Source organism: Saccopteryx bilineata, chromosome 7 (genome assembly GCF_036850765.1).
Source record: "Saccopteryx bilineata isolate mSacBil1 chromosome 7, mSacBil1_pri_phased_curated, whole genome shotgun sequence".
Taxonomy (NCBI): Eukaryota; Metazoa; Chordata; class Mammalia; order Chiroptera; family Emballonuridae; genus Saccopteryx; species Saccopteryx bilineata.
Genome location: NC_089496.1, coordinates 61277897 through 61299041, shown reverse-complemented (window position 1 = coordinate 61299041; position 21145 = coordinate 61277897). Strand labels below are relative to the sequence as shown.

The 21145-nt window shown below is 52.0% G+C and overlaps 2 protein-coding genes across 3 annotated transcripts in view; one reads left to right on the top strand and one right to left on the bottom strand.

Moving 5' to 3' along the window:
- Positions 1-21145, top strand: part of CYFIP1 (cytoplasmic FMR1 interacting protein 1) — a 68494-nt gene that overhangs the window by 21492 nt on the left and 25857 nt on the right. The window contains exons 10-22 of one of the 2 annotated variants that reach the window (XM_066238303.1): positions 440-531; positions 1478-1595; positions 3088-3210; positions 5025-5150; positions 6134-6300; positions 7884-8031; positions 9299-9452; positions 10591-10747; positions 12207-12303; positions 17280-17356; positions 17480-17588; positions 18320-18439; positions 18747-18946. In XM_066238303.1, coding sequence (XP_066094400.1) covers positions 440-531; positions 1478-1595; positions 3088-3210; positions 5025-5150; positions 6134-6300; positions 7884-8031; positions 9299-9452; positions 10591-10747; positions 12207-12303; positions 17280-17356; positions 17480-17588; positions 18320-18439; positions 18747-18946 — 1688 coding nt within the window. Of the gene's footprint in view, positions 1-439; positions 532-1477; positions 1596-3087; positions 3211-5024; positions 5151-6133; positions 6301-7883; positions 8032-8868; positions 9017-9298; positions 9453-10590; positions 10748-12206; positions 12304-17279; positions 17357-17479; positions 17589-18319; positions 18440-18746; positions 18947-21145 lie in introns of both variants that reach the window. The other variant, XM_066238304.1, reaches the window with a different exon arrangement.
- The window catches only part of NIPA1 (NIPA magnesium transporter 1), a 90941-nt gene continuing 76252 nt past the window's right edge, over positions 6457-21145 (bottom strand). Inside the window, exon 6 of the transcript XR_010726515.1 lies at positions 6457-6511. The gene's annotated coding sequence lies outside the window, so the exon portion shown is untranslated. The remainder of the gene's footprint in view (positions 6512-21145) is intronic.

The following is a 21145-nucleotide window of genomic DNA, read 5'->3' as shown; positions in this document are numbered from 1 at the left end:
GGCCGCAGTTTGGGGACGCCTGGAGAGTCTTCATACCACATCGTGATGGTTAACTCTTTCACAGACTGGCGTGAGATTTCTGACAGACTAGTCTGTGGACCGGCAGTTGAAAAACACCAGTTGAGCTGGTGTTTTCCTGGTGATTTTTCATGGTGTTGCCCTTGGCACGTTCTCTTTTGGCAACACATCAAACTTCTTGTTTTATTTTGTTTTTTCCTCTGATCTTCAAAATGGTTTTCTGAACATGGATTCTTTTGTTTTGTTTTTGAAGTGACCGTAGGTGTCGTTTACAACTTTTTGCACTCAATGACTGGCAGAGAGATAGCTTTCATCTGACAGTGATTATTAGCATGATTCATCCTTCTTGTGATTCTGTGTTTGGTGACCAAACATACCTGAGGACCTTATTTTTTTCTTTTCTTTTCTTCTCTGCATGTAGCAGCTGCAGGTGGTTCCGCTGTTTGGGGACATGCAGATAGAACTGGCCAGATACATCAAGACCAGCGCCCACTACGAGGAGAATAAGTCTCGGTAGGAGAGTGAGCTGCCCGGTTACAATGTTCTTAGTCTGTTTTTTCTTTTTAAATTTTTTTCAAATTTAATTGGAGAGTGAGAGAGAGAGAAAGAAACACAGATTTATTATTCCACTTATTGATGCATTCATTGCTTGATTCTTGTATGTGCCCTGACTGGGGATCAAACCCTCAACCTGGGTGTATCAGGATGATGCTCTAACCAGCTGAACTACCCGGCCAGGGCTTTTTTGTGGTTTTATGACACTGATTCCTTGCCTAGTGATAGATAGCACCTTTGACTTTCTCAGCCATCAGTAGCCGAATGCCTGAGACGGTAGCCCTTTGCCGTATGTGGCTGTTGACATTTAAATTCCTTAAAAATGTTGTTTATTTCCTTTAGGACAGCCCCATTTCAAATATTTAATTGTCCGCGTCTGTGGTATTGGTCAGTAGCGACACAGAACTTTTTCATTACCTTAGAGAGTTCTGTTGGACAGTGCCGGTAGAGAATATGTCTTTTGGGCCCCCTGGTAGAGAGGGCGTGGATGTTTGCAGGGAGCTCACAGAGGTTACAGAACTGCACCCCACAGACCAGATCCTACCCAGACAATCATCCGTGACGAAGAGCTCCCCCTGATATTTCCACTGCCCACCTGGCACTGTCCATAGTGATCGCGGTATTGTTGACTGCGTTCCCTAGGCTGGACTTTACACACCCTGTTAGAAAGCGGCTTGGTGACGAAGGAGAAATTATGATGACTCTTGTAAAACTGAATGAGAGGGTTTAGATGGGCAGAGACACCCCCCAACCCAACAACAGGGTCACGGGGTCTGGCCAGTGGCTTCCTCCCTGAGCCTCCATCTCCCGGCAAGCTTGCGGGGAGACAGTCCCACGTGCGTCCTTGGCCACCCCAGCCTTGAGCAGGCGCTCCTCCCGGTGACACGTGTCCCCTCCCTGCCAGGTGGACGTGCACGTCATCCAGCAGCAGCCCCCAGTACAACATCTGTGAGCAGATGGTCCAGATCCGGGAGGACCACATCCGCTTCATCTCCGAGCTGGCACGCTACAGCAACAGCGAGGTCGGCCTGCCCTGGCCTGCGTGGTCCCCCTTCTTTCTCTGTCCCCAAACGCTACCTTCTCTATTCACTTATTGAGAGAGAGAGAGACCGAGTAAGAGAGAGTGAGTGTGAGAGAGAGACCAAGTAAGAGAGAGTGAGTGTGAGAGAGAGACCGAGTAAGAGAGAGTGAGTGTGAGAGAGAGACCGAGTAAGAGAGAGTGAGTGTGAGAGAGACCGAGTAAGAGAGAGTGAGTGTGAGAGAGAGACCGAGTAAGAGAGAGTGAGTGTGAGAGAGAGACCAAGTAAGAGAGAGTGAGTGTGAGAGAGAGACCGAGTAAGAGAGAGTGAGTGTGAGAGAGAGACAGGAAGGGAGAGAGAGTGTGAGAGAGAGACAGGAAGGGAGAGAGAGTGAGAAGCATCGACTCGTAATTGTTTTCACTTGAGTTGTTCATTGATTGCTTCTTGTCCATGCCTTGACCAGGGGGCCGAGCCAGTGTCCCCTTTCTCAAGCCAGTGGCCTTGGGCATTTTACACCAGTGACCTTTGGTGGTGAGCTTTGGGATCATGTATAGGACGATTCTCCCGCTCAGTGCCAGCCACCTCGGGGTTTCGAACCAGTGACCTCAGCGTTCTGGGTCTACGCTTTATCCACTATGCTACCACCGGTCTCGGGCCCCAAACACTAACTCGAATCGATTTGAGAAACACAGATTAGCACCAGATGCTTCCAAGGTGTCCGTTATAACGGACAGGGCAGCGCAATGAACCTTGCTTATATAAAAAACATCTTGTTTTTTTTTGTTTGTTTGTTTGAATTTTAATTGAGAAGAGGGGAGTTAGAGAGGCAGGCTCCCATGTGTACCCTGACCAGGATTCACCTGCAGGCCCCCTATATGGGGCAATGCTCTGCTCATCTGGGGCGTTGCTCCATTGCTCAGCAACTGAGCTATTGTTAGTGCCTGAGGCAGAAGCTCCATTGGGTCGTCCTCAGCACCCAGGACTAACTCACTCCAGCCAATTGAGCTGTGGCTGCAGGATGAGGAAAAAAGAAAGAAGGAGGAAGGGAAGGGATGGAGAAGCATATAGTTGCTTCTCCTGTGTGCCTGACCTTAAATCGAACCCTGGACATCCACACACTGGGCTGATGCTCTACCACTGAGCCAATTGGCCGGGGCCAAAACCATCTTGTTTTCCTCAGAACAACATAATAGGGATCCCAAAGAAAGGAGTGAGGAGAGGCCATGAACGAAGTGGCCTTTCCTGGTCCAGTCCCATGTCTAAGCTGCCAGGAGGTGTGCGGGGACCTCTGGGTCGGAGGGAGGGTGACATCCTGGCCTTGACCTTGGGGCTCCGTGGCTGCCCGCCTCTGGTGGCAAGGGAAGGCTCGTGTGGTCCCTTGACCCGCACTCTGGTGATGGTACCTTTGGGGTCGGTTCCTAGACTGGGCGTGGTCAGCCCGGGTCCGGCAGGTGATGGGGGGATGATGTCTTGTGATGCTCTTCCGATGCTCCAGGTGGTCACGGGTTCGGGCCGGCAGGAGGCTCAGAAGACGGATGCTGAGTACCGGAAGCTCTTCGACCTGGCCCTGCAGGGCCTCCAGCTGCTGTCCCAGTGGAGTGCTCACGTGATGGAAGTGGTAGGCCCCCTGCCATTCCCCCCTCTGTCCCCCGCAGCCAGGGAACGGAAGAATGTCTTCCCTCTCCCTCCCCCACTTCACTTGGTGACCAGATGGTAGCTTTCTCTGCTTTAACTTTGGCCTTGGGATCAAGCACAAGTTGGCTTTTTATTTAAGGCCCTGGCAACAGGGTTATGTATCCATTTGAATCAGAGACAACTGAACATACTGAACATACATTTCATTGAGTGTGTTTCCAGTCAGTGGCCTCATCTGTTACAATGTATCACTAGAATGAAATGTGTTCTGTTACAGTCATTTTGAGTTCCCCTTTCTTTGAAGAGCATTTTCTCTGGTATTGCAGCCACTGGTTTCTTCTCTGTGGCTTTAGTAGAATCGTTTCAGATGTCATGTGAAGATTGGGACACCTGTAAGTCATAAGTGGTTTTTATTTTTCTTTTATTTTTCATTATTCAAATTTTATGTCCAGTGAGGACATGATCATTTGAAAGGCAAATATATATATTTTTTAAAGGAGAGATAAAATGCCTACAGGCTTAGACCTTCCACGTAACATATCTGAGCCTTTTTACCTGATCCATTTCTTATATCTCTGATATATTTCTTAAACTTGAACTCCTATGGCTGCAGTGTTTTTGTGGAGATGGATTTTGTGTGTGTGTGTGTGTGTGTGTGTGTGTGTGTATGTGTATGTGTTTGAGATTTTTCAGATGCAGCCAATATTAGAAGGATGGCCTTTTGGGTGCTTTGACCCTGATCATGCCCATTGGAATGTTAACAGCGAATGGCACCGGATGTCAGCAGCCTTGGTTCTTGAGTTTGGATGGCAAAGAGGGCAGAACCAGGGAACTCAAACACAAGCAGAAGTCTGTGTAGAAAGTCACCGTGCAGAAGGAGAAACCAGTTAGCCAGGCAACAGAAGGGCCCTTGGAGCTTAGGAGAAAGAAAAGCAGAGGAAACAGACCTGGAAGAAGGAGAAGTGGAGAGGCTTGGGTGTGCTCCAGAGAGAGAGAGGAGAGAGAGAGGTAGAGAGAACACACGCATTGTGAGCACACACTGGGTCCATGGTTTTAAGGGGTTTGATCTGTTTTTCCAAAGGTGGGGATTTCAGAGGAGGACCTCAATAGAATATACATCAGCTTTTCAGGGTCATGGTCTCTACTGATTGGATGGGGTGTGGGGGGAGGTCATTTGTCATTGCAGCTGTTCCTGATGTCCACCATGGGGTTGCCCCTTGCCTGGTCTTTTTTCTTCTTTTCACAGGGACAGAGGGATAGATAGAGACAGACAGACAGGAACAGAGAGAGAGATGAGAAGCATCAATCATCAGTTTTTCATTGCAACACCTTAGTTGTTCATTGATTGCTTTCTCATATGTGCCTTGACCGCGGGCCTTCAGCAGACCGAGTAACCCCTTGCTTGAGCCAGGGACCTTGGGTCCAAGCTGGTGAGCTTTTGCTCAAACTAAATGAGCCCGCGCTCAAGCTGGCGACCTTGGGGTCTCGAACCTGGGTCCTTCCGCATCCCAGTCCAATGCTCTATCCACTGCGCCACCGCCTGATCGAGCCCCTTGCCTGGTCTTGCTGTTTTTCTGGGCTTGGAGCTGAAACACAGCTAAGGCCTAGATGTTATTCTCTCTAGGGCTTACTGCTTAAGGGCGTGGTCGTGCAAGGGCTGCCTAGGAGCTGAACGAAGCTATCCTCTAGCCCTTGCCCTGTGTCCTCTTCGAACGGGGGAAGGGGGTCTGTCACCTGACCAGCAGTTCAGCATTCTGCAGCCAATGTGCGCGTCTCCCTCTCCTCTGACCACCCCAGTACTCGTGGAAACTTGTGCACCCGACGGACAAGTACTCCAACAAGGACTGCCCCGATAACGCGGAGGAGTACGAGCGAGCCACGCGCTACAACTACACCAGCGAGGAGAAGTTCGCCCTGGTGGAGGTGAGGCCACCCGCCTCCGGGGAGTCTGGCCTCCGTGGTCCCCCCTACTGGAGGCCCAGCCACGAGCACACTGCCTGTTTCTCGGGCACTGCTTCCGGGTCGGGCGGCCCCGGGCGTGGGTCACAGTTGTCACAGCAGTATAAAGGAAGCCATGGGTGGGTTCTTGGTCTTTGTGACAGCTCCCCTGGGGTACCTCAGGGGCCTGGGAGCCACGACACGGGGAGGGCAGGAAGCAGCCCTGGCATCTGAAAACCAAGAGTCCTTCCCATCTCCCCTGCCACCCCTGCTTTGAGCTGTTGAGTTACCAGCTCTGCTCTCCTGCCTGGGGGCCGTGGGCCCCTGGGCTCTGCGCTGTCCTCAGGAGCCTCTTGATGAACAGAGGTTGTTAAGATCTACTTCCCGTAAGTTTTAAAGTATAGGCTTTCTTTCTTTTTCCTTTTTTATGGAGAGAGAGAGAGAGAGAGAGAGACAGACAGACAGGAAGAGAGGCAGGGTGAGAAGCATCAACTCATGGTTGCTTTGTCTCCAGTTGCCCGTTGATCACTTCTCCTACGTGCCTTGAGTGGGGTTGAGCCAGGGTCCCCTTGCTCAAGTCAGCAACCTTGGGCTCATCATGCCAATGATTGTTGGGCTCAAGCTGGCGAGCTTTGGGATCGTGTGGACGGCTTCCCGGCTCAAGCCAGCAACCCCGTGCTGATGAGCCCGCGCTCAGAGGCGACAACCTCGGGGTCTTTGAACCAGCGACCTCAGCATTCCAGGTCGAGGCTTTATCCACTGCACCCCCAGGGGTCAGGCTAATGTGTAGTCTTTTCATTTCATTCGGATTGCTGTGAAATTTAAATTCAACTTGAACCTGAATTGGAGAATTTGCCTTTTTTTAAAAAAAGTGGACCTTTCCAGGAAGCAGCACAGAAGCACCCAGCACACCCGAGCAGGAGCCACCGGAGGCCGGTTTCCCTCCAGAAAGCCCCCTCTCCCCGCAGGTGATCGCCATGATCAAAGGCTTGCAGGTGCTGATGGGCAGGATGGAGAGCGTGTTCAACCACGCCATCCGGCACACCGTCTACGCCGCCCTGCAGGACTTCTCCCAGGTCACACTCCGTGAGCCGCTCCGGCAGGCGATCAAGAAGAAGAAGAATGTCATTCAGAGGTCAGCCCCCCTGCGTGCTCGGAGGTCCAAGGCCGCAGTACCGCCATGGGTTTAAATGGTGTGGGATCGACGTTTTCATAACCACGTTCAGCACCTTTTTATTTTTTTTTCTCGAAGTTAGAAGCGAGGAGGCAGACAGTCAGACAGACTCCCGCATGCGCCCGACCGGGATCCACCCGGCACGCCCACCAGGGGGCGATGCTCTGCCCATCTGGGGTGTTGCTCCATTACAACCAAAGCCGTTCTAGCGCCTGAGGTGGAGGCCATGGAGCTGTCCTCGGTGTCCAGGCCAACTTTGCTCCACTGGAGCCTTGGCTGCGGGAGGGGAAGAGAAAGACAGAGAGGAAGGAAAGGGGGAGGGGTGGAGAAGCAGACGGGCGCTTCTCCTGTCTGCCCTGGCTGGGAATTGAACCTGGGACTTCCACATGCTGGGCCGACGCTCTACTGCTGAGCCAGCCGGTCAACGGCCCACATTCAGCACTTTTCTCTCCAACTTCCTTTGGGTGAATCCCCTGTCAATGTAAGGCAGTGGGTCCAATGATTAACCTGAGCAACATTCAATAGATCAATTACACGGCATCCACACAGGGCAGAGACCCACAGACAACGGTGTGTCTGTCTCGGGGCAGATGGGGCTGTCTCAAAATCTATCCGAGGCTCTGATCGCCACGCCTGCCTGCAGGGACAAGTAGCCCAGCATCCCTTCCCCCTCCCATCTCAGTGTGCCGTCCTTGGTATTGTTGCTTCTGTTCCTTTTTTTTTTTTGCTATCTGTTTCTACATACTAGTCGGGGACAGCGGAGATGTTACCAAGAGCCTATCTATGGCCACCGAAGTGAGCTGGTCGTCTCATGATCAGCCTTTCCGAAGTTGTCTTCTAGAGACGTCATTGCGAAACCGAGCTTATAGGGGCTCGCGAGGGGTGCTGATTTCATTCGGTTGCTTTATTGAGGATGTCATTTGTCACCCGGCACGTTGTCTGGTTTCTAGCGTTAAGCGCTCATGCTTGCCGTAACGGGGGGTGTTCACCCCGTCACCCCATGGGGGTGTGCAGCGAGGTCTGGGAGCAGCTCGGGGTCACCAAGGACTTGGCCTGCGAGGCTGTCAGGTGGGGCGTGTGGGTGTGCCTGCTTGTGAGCGTGGCGCCCCCAGGGGTGATCGCATGGTGGAGCCCCGTTGGGGATGGGGACGTGTTTTATATAAGTTGGGGATGCAGGCCCGGGTCCCGCGGTTGTGCAGGTGACTTCGTGCTTGTGTTAGAAGTCAAGCACAGGGAAGTCGCCCTGTGAACGGATCTTTGGGATCTGGTGTCTTGCAGCCCTTAGAATGACCTGGTCTTCAGATAATAAAACATCGTTTTTGGGCTAATGGATGTACATCGCAGCGACCTCAGATCTTCTGGGGCTAGTGGTGTCCCCAGGACAACAGTCCACTTTTTAAATTTCCTGTTGAAGGGGGGTCTAGGACCTCGTCCCCCCGTCCCCCACCCTCGAGAGTTCATGTCTGAGAGCTTCACGGCAGATGAAAAGAGGCCATGGTTCTCAGCATCCTGATGGTGACAGTGCTGTGTGTCCCACTGTTCAGCGTCCTGCAAGCCATCCGGAAGACCGTCTGCGACTGGGAGACGGGGCACGAGCCCTTCAATGACCCGGCCCTCCGGGGCGAGAAGGACCCCAAAAGTGGCTTCGACATCAAAGTGCCGCGCCGCGCTGTGGGACCTTCCAGCACACAGGTGGTTGTCCCCCTGCGTCCCCGCCTCTGCCACTCCCCTCCCTCCCCCGAGCGGGCCAGCCCCGAGCTGGGTGGGCTGTGGGTCAGAAAGCGAGGCTGGGAGGGAAACGATGGGCCTCTGTCTGCTGGGGTGGATCAGGTCTTCCCTTCCTTCTCTGCCCCGCTGTCCCTGGCCCTCATGGAGTCTGGGGCACTCGTTGGCTAGGACAACCCCTGGGAGCACAACTGTCGGGTTGGGTCACTTGCATGCAGAAGTTAATTAGTCGTGACCGCCTTGACTCCCGTGTCCAAATTGCGGGTGATGCTCTGTCTGTAGTCAGGCTGTGTTTCTGGGTGGGCGTTTCCGTGCGCGGCCATCGTTTTTACACGGGGCCGGAACACGTCATTCCGAGGGATACAAAACTTTTGAGAGGTTTTTTTTTTTTTTTTTTTAAATGTAGCTGTTGTGTGTCCTCCGACGGAAGCAACCACCACTGTTCTCTTGCTCTCATGCTTGGGTCCCGTCTACCTCCTCCTCCCCAAGCGGCTCTCTTCTGACTCACATCTGCCCGTGTGCCTGTCTGCCTTCCTCCTCTCGTTGGGGGGCCTTGGCCTCTCTCGCTTGTCACCTCTCTGTGGGGGCTTTCATCGTCTCTTCTGCTAGTCACTTAGAGAGAATGACCAGCAAAGCATGTTGCTGGCTGCTAAAGACATCTTCTGCGTCCGGGAGGAAGGCCCAGCCTGGGTCTGTCCGAGGTGCATGCCCCCCGTCCTGTGTGCGTGCCCCCTGCCCGCCCCCCGCCCCGTGTGGCATCCTGACTAACGGCCCCCCCCCCCCCCTGTGTCTGTCCGTGTCTAGCTGTACCTGGTGCGCACCATGGCGGAGTCCCTGGGCTCCGCTGAGCTGCTCAGGCAGCTCCGGTCTCTGGGCATGGAAAGGCTGTTGCATGTGGTTAACGCGTTTCTGAGACACTCCTACGCCTATCCGCCTCTTTTAACCTTTGGTGGTAAGAAGACATCTTTTGTTTCTTCTGTTGATGTTACACGGCGCCGAGGCGCCTGTCTCCCTGCAGGGGGCGCTGTCCCATGCGGCAGCAACGTGGCCACGTTGATGGGCACCCCTGGCCCCCTTTAGGGGAGCCGGAGGGGCAGCCCAGTCTCACTCAGGTCAGGGTGTTGTGAGCAGTCCCTACTTCCCCGTGGTCTATCAGAGTTTTTGGCACAACTAATGCACCGTGTATATTTTCTCCCCTCCCCACCCCCCACGAATGTCTCTTTGGATTGTGCAGCTTTACATGGTGAGAACCATGCTAGAGTCCCTTATTGCAGACAAAAGTGGTTCCAAGAAAACTTTGAGAAGTAGCCTTGAGGGGCCCACCATACTGGACATAGAAAAATTCCACCGCGAGTCCTTCTTCTACACTCACTTGATAAATTTCAGCGGTAAGAGATCCAGTGGCCCAGCCTCCAGCCCGGCATGTCCTAACACCGTCTAGATTGCTTCTGCGTGCCTGACCCTGTCATCCGGTCCCCGGCTGTGGTCCCCTTCCACACCTGGGCGATGACGTGTGTCCTAACTCTCGTGGCCTTCTCTCACCTGTCGCTCAACGCCCGGGCCGGGCCGGCCGGGGGCTCCCTCCATGTGACGTGGCCTTGACAAGAGTTGAGGGCTGTAGCTGACCCTTCAACCTGAGCACAAAGTCTCTGTAACCCAAAGAGGGAAGGTCTGAAACACCAGCGAATGCAACCTGTCATCTGGCTCAAGGCCAAGACAGCGGTCAGTGGCAGAAACGGACGCTTCCAGGTAGTCCTGGGCGTCACGAAGCAGGTTAACCTGACCTAGGTGGCCCGTCCCGGGGTGACTGACCCTGGCCACCTTGAGCGGAGTGCCAGGGGGATGCCCTTTGTCACGGTGGAGTCATCCCTGTCGACCCCTGCGTCCACGGCTGTGTGCTCAGAGCGTCAGAGTGGGTGGGGCTACCCTCTTGGCTGGGAGGCTACAGTTTTGCCGTAAATATTAAGCTTTTTTCTTTTTTTCTTTCTTTTTTTTTTTTTTTTACTCCATCCCAGGACAGAAGCCTTTTTAAAAAAAGTCTGTTTCTGTTTTGCATTAAATAGACCTGCCCTGAGGATGTAGGTAGCACTGCATCTTAATCCTAAGTAAAAATAAAAGAATCCTGGTTTGATGTTTCCTTTTAAAAAAAGGGAGGGGCATCATTCTTTCCTCCCCGTCCCTCTGGGGGTTCACAGAGGTGGACGGGGTTCGTTCCTAGGCTCAGGTGTCTGTGCCGGACCCCCTGGTGGCCGGGCACTCACTCTGTCCAGTTTTCGTGGGTGACCCTGTGCACAGTCCAGGGTGGCTTCCCCTGCAGCCCTGCTGGGGGCGTCCTGTCCCTAGTGTGCGGCTCTGCGCGGCCCTGCCCGCTCACAGGGACACCCCCCCCCCCCGCCAGGCTCAGGGCCTATTGCTAGGGAGCTGGCACCATCCCCAAAGTCCCCATCCATCTGGCCTGTCTCCTCCGCGCCTTTGCCCTGCTCGCCGCACAGCCTGACCCGCTTGTCGCCTGCCCTCCCCCCCAAGAAACGCTGCAGCAGTGCTGCGACCTCTCCCAGCTGTGGTTCCGCGAGTTCTTCCTGGAGCTGACGATGGGCCGGAGGATCCAGTTCCCCATCGAGATGTCCATGCCCTGGATCCTGACGGACCACATCCTGGAGAGCAAGGAGGCGTCCATGATGGAGTGAGCGGCCCCTGGGGCGGCCCCTGCCCTTTGGGAGGGGGGAGGCAGGCAGAGGAGGGGCCGGGCCGTCTTCAGGGCGGTGAGTGGCTGCTGCATCTGTGATGAGTCCCCAGCTCGGGAGAGGCAGAGCAGCAGCAGCGGCAGCGGCAGAGGCCGGCGGCTCATCCCAGCCGGCCGCGCAGTCAGTCCGCAGCCCTGGATCACGGCCCTGCGACCGTACTTTTGGGGAGCTCTCTGGTCGTCGCCTTTTGTCCAGACGTGGGACCTATAGGGACGGGCTGTCAGCCATGCTGTGCATGCTTGTGGTCGCCTGTGAGAGCCTGGCCTTCATTTTTCTTCTTAAATCAGGCAGTTCAGTCGGGGTATTTTTAATTTTCTTCATTTTTTTTTTTTTCTCTCCAATTGTAGCATGCTGATTTCATTCACAGCAAACAGAAAATAAACTAGGTCTTCTTTGATGTATATGTATTTCTAACATTTTATTGATTTTAAAGAGAGAGAGGGAGAGAGAATCGTTTTCTGTGTGTGCTTTGATGGGGGATTGAACCGGCAACTTCTATAGCAGCGGTTCTCAGCCTGTGGTCGCGACCCCAGCGGGGGTTGAACGACCAAAACACAGGGGTCGCCTAAAGCCATCGGAAAATACTTCCACAGGGTGAGAACCGCTGCTCTATAGTTTGGGATGATGCTCTAACCAACTGAGCTATCTGGCCAAGGCTATTTTAATTATTTCTTACTGATTTTTAGAGTGAGAAGAAGGGAGAGGGGGAAAGAGAAAAACTTCAGTTTGTTGTTCCTCTTATTTATGTATTCATCAGTTGATTCTTGTATGTCCCCTGACCGAGGACCAAACACACAACCTTGGCGTATTGAGATGACGTTCTAATCAACTGAGCTATATACTACTCGACCAGGCCCTAATCACTGATGTTTTAAAGGTTGTACATGATTATTTGTGAAAAATAGTTCAGTCTTTAAAATAAGGACATTCATTGTTTTTGTGGTTATAAAACACATTACATCCTTGTGATAAATATTTTTGAAACAGGCCCTGGCCAGAAAGCTCAGTTGATTAGAGTATTGTCCCAAACAAAGCACAGAGGTTGCCGCTTTGATCCTCGGTCAGGGGTACATGCAAGAACAGATATTCCTGTCTTCTTTTCTCTCCCTTCTTCTCTCTAAAAAATCAATACAGTAAACATTAAAAAAAAATCTTTGACAGAGGATAAGGGAGAGGTGCAGCTGCTGAGGGACCCAGACCCGCCCAGTGGCCTGAGTTTGGGCGTGCAGCCCGTGGGGTCAGCTGACCTTGCACAGGGTGCTTTTGGGGCCTCACAGGAGCCAAGCTGGGCCTCTGAAGTCGTTGACTGTCCTCTCGCGAGAGGAGAGCGGGGGCGGTCGTTCTCAGCGTGCCGGGAAGCCCCGTGTGCGGGGCTGGCTGACCGCCCGCCCTCTGCAGGTATGTCCTCTACTCCCTGGACCTGTACAACGACAGCGCCCACTACGCCCTCACCAGGTTCAACAAGCAGTTCCTCTATGACGAGATCGAGGCAGAGGTGAGAGCCCCAGGCGCCTTTGATCAGCGCTCTTCAACTCCCTTCCTTCTGAGTGTGACAAGGAAGCCGACTTTCTTTCTGACACAGTGAGGTTTACACTGTGGGATTAACTATGCACATGAATGTTTGGGGGGCACCATGCAGCCTGCCTGCACTGGTCTCTGTGCCTGCACTGGTCACGGGCAGTCTGAGCTGTGGGGTGACGTGCTTCTCTCCCTCGCCAGCCCACGCGTGTGCGTGACGCATACACACATTCCCCGCACCACTCGTCCTGGCAAAGGATGTCACATACAATCAACGTACAGAGCATGAAACTTGATCATGATAACACATGGCCGTGTCCCTGGTTTATGTGTTTTCCACACTACTCTCTTTACCTGTTATTTTGAAGATGGCTTTCTACTACGCAAAAAAAAAAAAAAAAAATAGTGTGCTCCAAACATTCACCTTGGTAACGCCAACGGCATCCTCTGCTGTCCTCTGTGCACCGTGGCTCCTGATGGCATCGTTTTCTCTGATGCTTGATTTCATTTCCTGTTGTCTTGTGCAGTAGCGTGCTAGATAGGCTTGTAGCCCAGGAGACATATAGGCTAGACCAGGCATGGCTCACATACGCCCGCGGGCCGAATCTGGCCCGCGTAATGAGTTTATGCGGACCGCAATTAAATTTTTAATATTCTCCGCACAACGCACAGTGGAAATGCAGTAAGTGATACTTTTAAATCGTTAGACATAAACTACGTATCTTCAGTAATCTTCAGCTCAACTTATATTTGTGAACAAACTTTCTTTAATGAATCTAAATTAAAGTACAAGATCAAGATTGAATAATTTACATTTGGAGGCTGTGTTAAGAATAGCTACTACAAGTATAGAGCCAGATACTAAAAAAATAATAGGCGATGCAAAGCACCTCAACACGTCACATTAGTTTGTTAATTTGTTGTACTACATTACTTACATTTATTCATAAACAAATTACATAATAAAATTTTGTTTACTTAAACGAATTGTTTTGTATTTAACATTTTTTAATTTTAATATTTCATCCGGCCCGTTAAAGTTTTCTTTCTAATCTAGCCCGGGGGCAAAAACTGTTGGCCACGTCTGGGCTAGACCATACATACAGTACCTAGTAGGCTAGACCATACATACAGTAGGTAGTGGGCTAGACCGTACATACAGTAGGTAGTGGGCTAGACCGTACATACAGTAGGTAGTGGGCTAGACCATACATACAGTACCTAGTGGGCTAGACCGTACATACAGTAGGTAGTGGGCTAGACCGTACATACAGTACCTAGTGGGCTAGACCATACATACAGTAGGTAGTGGGCTAGACCGTACATACAGTAGGTAGTGGGCTAGACCGTACATACAGTAGGTAGTGGGTTAGACCGTACATACAGTAGGTAGTGGGCTAGACCGTACATACAGTAGGTAGTGGGCTAGACCGTACATACAGTACCTAGTGGGCTAGACCGTACATACAGTAGGTAGTGGGCTAGACCATCCATACAGTAGGTAGTGGGCTAGACCGTCCATACAGTACCTAGTGGGCTAGACCATACATACAGTAGGTAGTGGGCTAGACCGTACATACAGTACGTAGTGGGCTAGACCATCCATACAGTAGGTAGTGGGCTAGACCGAACATACAGTAGGTAGTGGGCTAGACCGTACATACAGTAGGTAGTGGGCTAGACCGTACATACAGTAGGTAGTAGGCTAGACCATCCATACAGTAGGTAGTGGGCTAGACCGAACATACAGTAGGTAGTGGGCTAGACCGTACATACAGTAGATAGTGGGCTAGACCGTACATACAGTAGGTAGTGGGCTAGACCATCCATACAGTAGGTAGTGGGCTAGACCGTCCATACAGTACCTAGTGGGCTAGACCATACATACAGTAGGTAGTGGGCTAGACCGTACATACAGTAGGTAGTGGGCTAGACCGTACATACAGTAGGTAGTGGGTTAGACCGTACATACAGTAGGTAGTGGGCTAGACCGTACATACAGTAGGTAGTGGGCTAGACCGTACATACAGTACCTAGTGGGCTAGACCGTACATACAGTAGGTAGTGGGCTAGACCATCCATACAGTAGGTAGTGGGCTAGACCGTCCATACAGTACCTAGTGGGCTAGACCATACATACAGTAGGTAGTGGGCTAGACCGTACATACAGTACGTAGTGGGCTAGACCATCCATACAGTAGGTAGTGGGCTAGACCGAACATACAGTAGGTAGTGGGCTAGACCGTACATACAGTAGGTAGTGGGCTAGACCGTACATACAGTAGGTAGTAGGCTAGACCATCCATACAGTAGGTAGTGGGCTAGACCGAACATACAGTAGGTAGTGGGCTAGACCGTACATACAGTAGATAGTGGGCTAGACCGTACATACAGTAGGTAGTGGGCTAGACCATACATACAGTAGGTAGTGGGCTAGACCGTACATACAGTAGGTAGTGGGCTAGACCATACATACAGTACCTAGTGGGCTAGACCATACATACAGTACCTAGTGGGCTAGACCGTACATACAGTAGGTAGTGGGCTAGACCGTACATACAGTAGGTAGTGGGCTAGACCGTACATACAGTAGGTAGTGGGCTAGACCGTACATACAGTACCTAGTGGGCTAGACCGTACATACAGTAGATAGTGGGCTAGACCGTACATACAGTAGGTAGTGGGCTAGACCGTACATACAGTACCTAGTGGGCTAGACCGTACATACAGTAGGTAGTGGGCTAGACCGTACATACAGTAGGTAGTGGGCTAGACCGTACATACAGTAGGTAGTGGGCTAGACCGTACATACAGTACGTAGTGGGCTAGACCGTACATACAGTACCTAGTGGGCTAGACCGTCCATACAGTAGGTAGTGGGCTAGACCGTACATACAGTAGGTAGTGGGCTAGACCGTACATACAGTAGGTAGTGGGCTAGACCGTCCATACAGTAGGTAGTGGGCTAGACCGTACATACAGTAGGTAGTGGGCTAGACCGTCCATACAGTAGGTAGTGGGCTAGACCGTACATACAGTACCTAGTGGGCTAGACCGTACATACAGTAGATAGTGGGCTAGACCGTACATACAGTAGGTAGTGGGCTAGACCGTACATACAGTACCTAGTGGGCTAGACCGTACATACAGTAGGTAGTGGGCTAGACCGTACATACAGTAGATAGTGGGCTAGACCGTACATACAGTAGGTAGTGGGCTAGACCGTACATACAGTAGGTAGTGGGCTAGACCGTACATACAGTAGGTAGTGGGCTAGACCGTACATACAGTAGGTAGTGGGCTAGACCATCCATACAGTACGTAGTGGGCTAGACCGTACATACAGTAGGTAGTGGGCTAGACCGTACATACAGTAGGTAGTGGGCTAGACCGTACATACAGTAGGTAGTGGGCTAGACCGTCCATACAGTAGGTAGTGGGCTAGACCGTACATACAGTAGGTAGTGGGCTAGACCGTCCATACAGTAGGTAGTGGGCTAGACCGTACATACAGTAGGTAGTGGGCTAGACCGTCCATACAGTAGGTAGTGGGCTAGACCGTCCATACAGTAGGTAGTGGGCTAGACCGTACATACAGTAGGTAGTGGGCTAGACCGTACATACAGTAGGTAGTGGGCTAGACCGTCCATACAGTAGGTAGTGGGCTAGACCGTACATACAGTACCTAGTGGGCTAGACCGTACATACAGTAGATAGTGGGCTAGACCGTACATACAGTAGGTAGTGGGCTAGACCGTACATACAGTACCTAGTGGGCTAGACCGTACATACAGTAGGTAGTGGGCTAGACCGTACATACAGTAGATAGTGGGCTAGACCGTACATACAGTAGGTAGTGGGCTAGACCGTACATACAGTAGGTAGTGGGCTAGACCGTACATACAGTAGGTAGTGGGCTAGACCGTACATACAGTAGGTAGTGGGCTAGACCATCCATACAGTAGGTAGTGGGCTAGACCGTACATACAGTAGGTAGTGGGCTAGACCGTACATACAGTAGGTAGTGGGCTAGACCGTACATACAGTAGGTAGTGGGCTAGACCGTCCATACAGTAGGTAGTGGGCTAGACCGTACATACAGTAGGTAGTGGGCTAGACCATCCATACAGTAGGTAGTGGGCTAGACCGTACATACAGTAGGTAGTGGGCTAGACCGTCCATACAGTAGGTAGTGGGCTAGACCGTCCATACAGTAGGTAGTGGGCTAGACCGTACATACAGTAGGTAGTGGGCTAGACCGTCCATACAGTAGGTAGTGGGCTAGACCGTCCATACAGTAGGTAGTGGGCTAGACCGTCCATACAGTAGGTAGTGGGCTAGACCGTACATACAGTAGGTAGTGGGCTAGACCGTACATACAGTACCTAGTGGGCTAGACCGTACATACAGTAGGTAGTGGGCTAGACCGTACATACAGTAGGTAGTGGGCTAGACCGTACATACAGTACCTAGTGGGCTAGACCGTACATACAGTAGGTAGTGGGCTAGACCGTCCATACAGTAGGTAGTGGGCTAGACCGTCCATACAGTAGGTAGTGGGCTAGACCGTACATACAGTAGGTAGTGGGCTAGACCGTACATACAGTACCTAGTGGGCTAGACCGTACATACAGTAGGTAGTGGGCTAGACCGTCCATACAGTAGGTAGTGGGCTAGACCGTCCATACAGTACCTAGTGGGCTAGACCGTCCATACAGTAGGTAGTGGGCTAGACCGTCCATACAGTAGGTAGTGGGCTAGACCATCCATACAGTACCTAGTGGGCTAGACCGTCCATACAGTAGGTAGTGGGTTAGACCGTACATACAGTAGGTAGTGGGCTAGACCGTACATACAGTACCTAGTGGGCTAGACCGTCCATACAGTAGGTAGTGGGCTAGACCGTACATACAGTAGGTAGTGGGCTAGACCAGTGTTTTTCATCTTCGTCAGGTGAATCTGTGCTTTGACCAGTTTGTGTACAAGTTGGCAGACCAGATCTTTGCCTACTACAAGGTGATGGCTGGAAGGTGAGCGTACGTGTGGTCTGTGGTTTGGGCACGAACACCCCCCCCCACCCCCGCTGACGTGACCTGGCGTTCCCTGTGAAATTCAGGGCCAGCGAGCAGTGCCCTATCTTCCTTTCATTCCAGTTTGCTTCTCGATAAACGGTTACGATCTGAATGTAAGAATCAGGGGGCTACCATCCACCTCCCGCCGTCGAACCGCTACGAGACCCTGCTCAAGCAGAGGCATGTGCAGGTGAGCGAGGCCTCACCCGGGTGTGTCGAAACCTGGAGTTGGCGTTTGAAATAGTGGGGTGTTCTTAACACGTCGTTGGATTTTAATGTCAGTCCTGTCACGTGACTGTGTGGGGGGACATCCTTATAAAGTGTTAAGAATTTAAAAACAGTTTCTAGCTTGACCAGGCGGTTGTGCAGTGGATAGAGCATCGGATTGGGATGCAGGTGACCCAGGTTTGAAACCCCGAGATCCGCCAATTTGAGCGCGGGTTCACCGGCTTGAGCATGGGGTCGCTGGCTTGAGTGTGGGATCATAGACATGACCCCATGGTCACTGGCTTGAGCCCAGGGTCGCTGGCTTGAGCAAGGGGTCACTGGCTTGGCTGTAGCGCCCCCCTCCCCCCATCAAGGCACATATGAGAAAGCAATCACTGAACAACTAAAGAGCCGTAACGAAGAATTGATGCTTCTCATCTCTCTCCCTTCGGTCTGTCTGTCCATATCTGTCTGTCTGTTTCTGTCTCATATTTAAAAACAAAAAAAATATTTTATTTATTGATTTTAGAGAGAGGAGAGAGAGAAAAAGAGAAGGGGGTAGGAGCAGGAAGCATTAACTCCCATATGTGCCTTGACCGGGCAAGCCCAGGGTTTTGAACTGGCGACCTCAGTGTTCCAGGTCGACGCTTTAGCCACTGCGCCACCACGGGTCAGGCTCGTTGGCTCACGCTCTCCGCCCTCTCGCTTCCCCAGCTCCTGGGCAGGTCCATAGACCTCAATCGTCTGATTACGCAGCGTGTCTCTATGGCCATGTATAAGTCTCTGGAACTGGCTATTGGGCGGTTTGAAAGCGAAGACCTGACATCGATAGTCGTAAGTGTTCTTTTCTATCCTCAGACCCAGCCAATTTGTCGAAGGCCAGTCACAGGAATTACGGCTGATTTTACTCCCGTTCGTATTGATCATTTGAACACATGACACGTTCATTTTTTGCATAAAAACTAAAGGGTATGCGCTGAGTAAGCTTGACCCATCTAGGTGTCTTTTAGTATCTGCTGTTGATAGTCAGCGATTCTAAGTGGACATCAAAGAATAAATCCCAATCTTGAATAAATTGCACCTGATGGTGCCGCTGCTCGGGCCCCCATTTGTCTTCACCCCTGTCCTTGGGGTCCCGTAGGAACTGGACGGCCTCTTGGAAATCAACCGCATGACCCACAAGCTGCTGAGCAGGTACCTGACGCTGGACAGCTTCGACGCCATGTTCCGGGAGGCCAACCACAACGTGTCCGCGCCCTACGGGAGAATCACCCTCCACGTCTTCTGGGAACTCAACTACGACTTCCTGCCCAACTACTGCTACAACGGCTCCACCAACCGGTGAGAAGGTCCCCTCACAGGTGGCTCCAGTCGCCCCGGCCTAAGGGCGGTCTCGGGGCCTCCACCGAGCCCTCTGTGTCCCTGTCCTCGCTCTGTTCCCTGCTGTTCTCCTGTCCACAATACTTGGGCAGTCCCGGGCCATCCGTTGGGTGGTGATCCTGGCTTTGCATCGGGATAGTGTATGGTGAGCCATGGCGCTGGCATGTGGCTCAGGGTGGAGCCCTGTGAAGCTCAGGGCAGTGGCTACAGGGTATGTGCAATGCCTATGTGTGACATTGGCATGTGGTGGGCAACCATTTCTCCTGGTTCCTTTCTGGGAAGTTGGGCGGGTGAGGATCCATCGGTGAGCTATCCTCCCGTCTAAGGACCATTTTACTGCCGTGTAGAACCAGAACCAGACCGAGTGGCCAGCTGGGTGGGTGGGTGGCACAGATGGTGACAGTTGCTATTTGCCGTGGTCCTGCTTTATGGCTGGGTTTGAGTCCCGGGATGGCCTTCCCTTGACCTCTGCCTGTGTGAGGTGTGTTGTCTGTGCACCGAGTTGGGTCCCGGGTCTCTGTCAGCACATGCCAGGGGTGTCTGAGTGTGTGAGAGTGTGCGTGCACATCAGTGTGTGCACACACGATTATGTGAGTGCATTCGTGTGAGTGCATTGTGCGTGTGAGCAAGAAAACAGTTGTGTGAGTGGGAGTGAATGGGTGGATGTGAATGAAGGTGTGTGTCATTTGAGTATGGGAGTGGGTGAGTGTGCAAGAGTGAGTGTGTCTGTGGGAGAAGGTGAATGTGTTAGTATGGGGGAGGGTGAGTGTGGGAGAGAGGATATGAGTTTGGGAGAGGGTGTGTGTAAGTGAGTGTGTCTGTGGGAGAGGGTAAGTGTGCGAGAGTGAGTACATGTGATATGGGTGAGTGTGCAAGAGTGAGTGTGTATCAGGATAGGGGAGGGTGAGTGGGAGAGTGAGTACATGTGAGGGTGAGTATATAAGGGTGAGTGTGCATCCGTGTGGGAGAGTGAGTACATGTGAGGGTGAGTATAGAAGGGTGAGTGTGCATCCGTGTGGGAGAGTGAGTACATGTGAGGGTGAGTGTGCATCCGTGTGGGAGAGTGAGTACATGTGAGGGTGAGTATATAGGGTGAGTGTGCATCTGTGTGGGAGAGTGAGTACATGTGAGGGTGAGTATATAGGGTGAGTGTGCATCTGTGTGGGAGAGTGAGTACATGTGAGGGTGAGTATATAGGGTGAGTGTGCATCTGCGTGGGAGGCTGAGCAGCTTTTCTTAGCTCTGCTAGTGGTCCTCTCTCCTCTTAGGAAGGACAGGAGTCATCTTGGATTTAAGGGGCCACCCCCCAACCCACACACCACCCAGACCTCATCTGAACTAACTGCGTCTGCAGACCACCCTGTTTCCGAATAAGTCGCCTCCTGAGGTCCTGGCGATAAGACGTCTGATTCTCTCTTTAAGGGGACGCAGACTCGTAATGTGTGAGCACATGCAACTGCCACTTGGTCGCTGCTTGGGTATCAAAGCCGTGAACTTGCCAACATCTTCGATTCCAGTCCACGGGGTCCATTCATGCCTTCTTCCTTCCCGTTCCTGTAACTTCCTTTTACACGAAGGACCCTGGTTTCGTTTCTCCTAATTTATCGGCTCATTTGTTTAATTCCAGAAAACACGAGGAGAGTTGTTTCAGATTTACTCGTCCTTACCACGGTGAAGCAAACTGAAGAACTCGAGTTCAGTGTTCTATTTTCCCAACATTTTTGTCTAAATTAGACTGAGACTAGATAAAGTCAAGATACCGTCTTTTTTCGTTCAGAGTTATTGGGGATAACGGAGTGACGGTTTGGATTTTGTGGGGTTTTTTTTTTTTGCCTTAAACAAGTGGAAACCTGGACAGGATTCATGGAACAGCTATTCTCAGACAGTGGCCGTTTCCCGAGGAAACAAGGAACAGAGAAGGGGGGAGCCCAGGGACTCCCCTGGCTTTTTGCCGGGAAGTGATTTTGAGGGAGGGCGTGGGGTACAGCGTGGATGTCTTGCCGAGTGGAGGAGACAGACAGGAAGCTCAAGCAGCTGAGACAGAGGAATTTGCAGGGCCGTTGCGGGAGAATGGAGAAACGGCTCTGAAACCCGCCCGGGGGCCCTTCTGTCTTTGCTCGAACGTTACTCTGCACACGTTGGGTGGAACTCCTTAAGAAC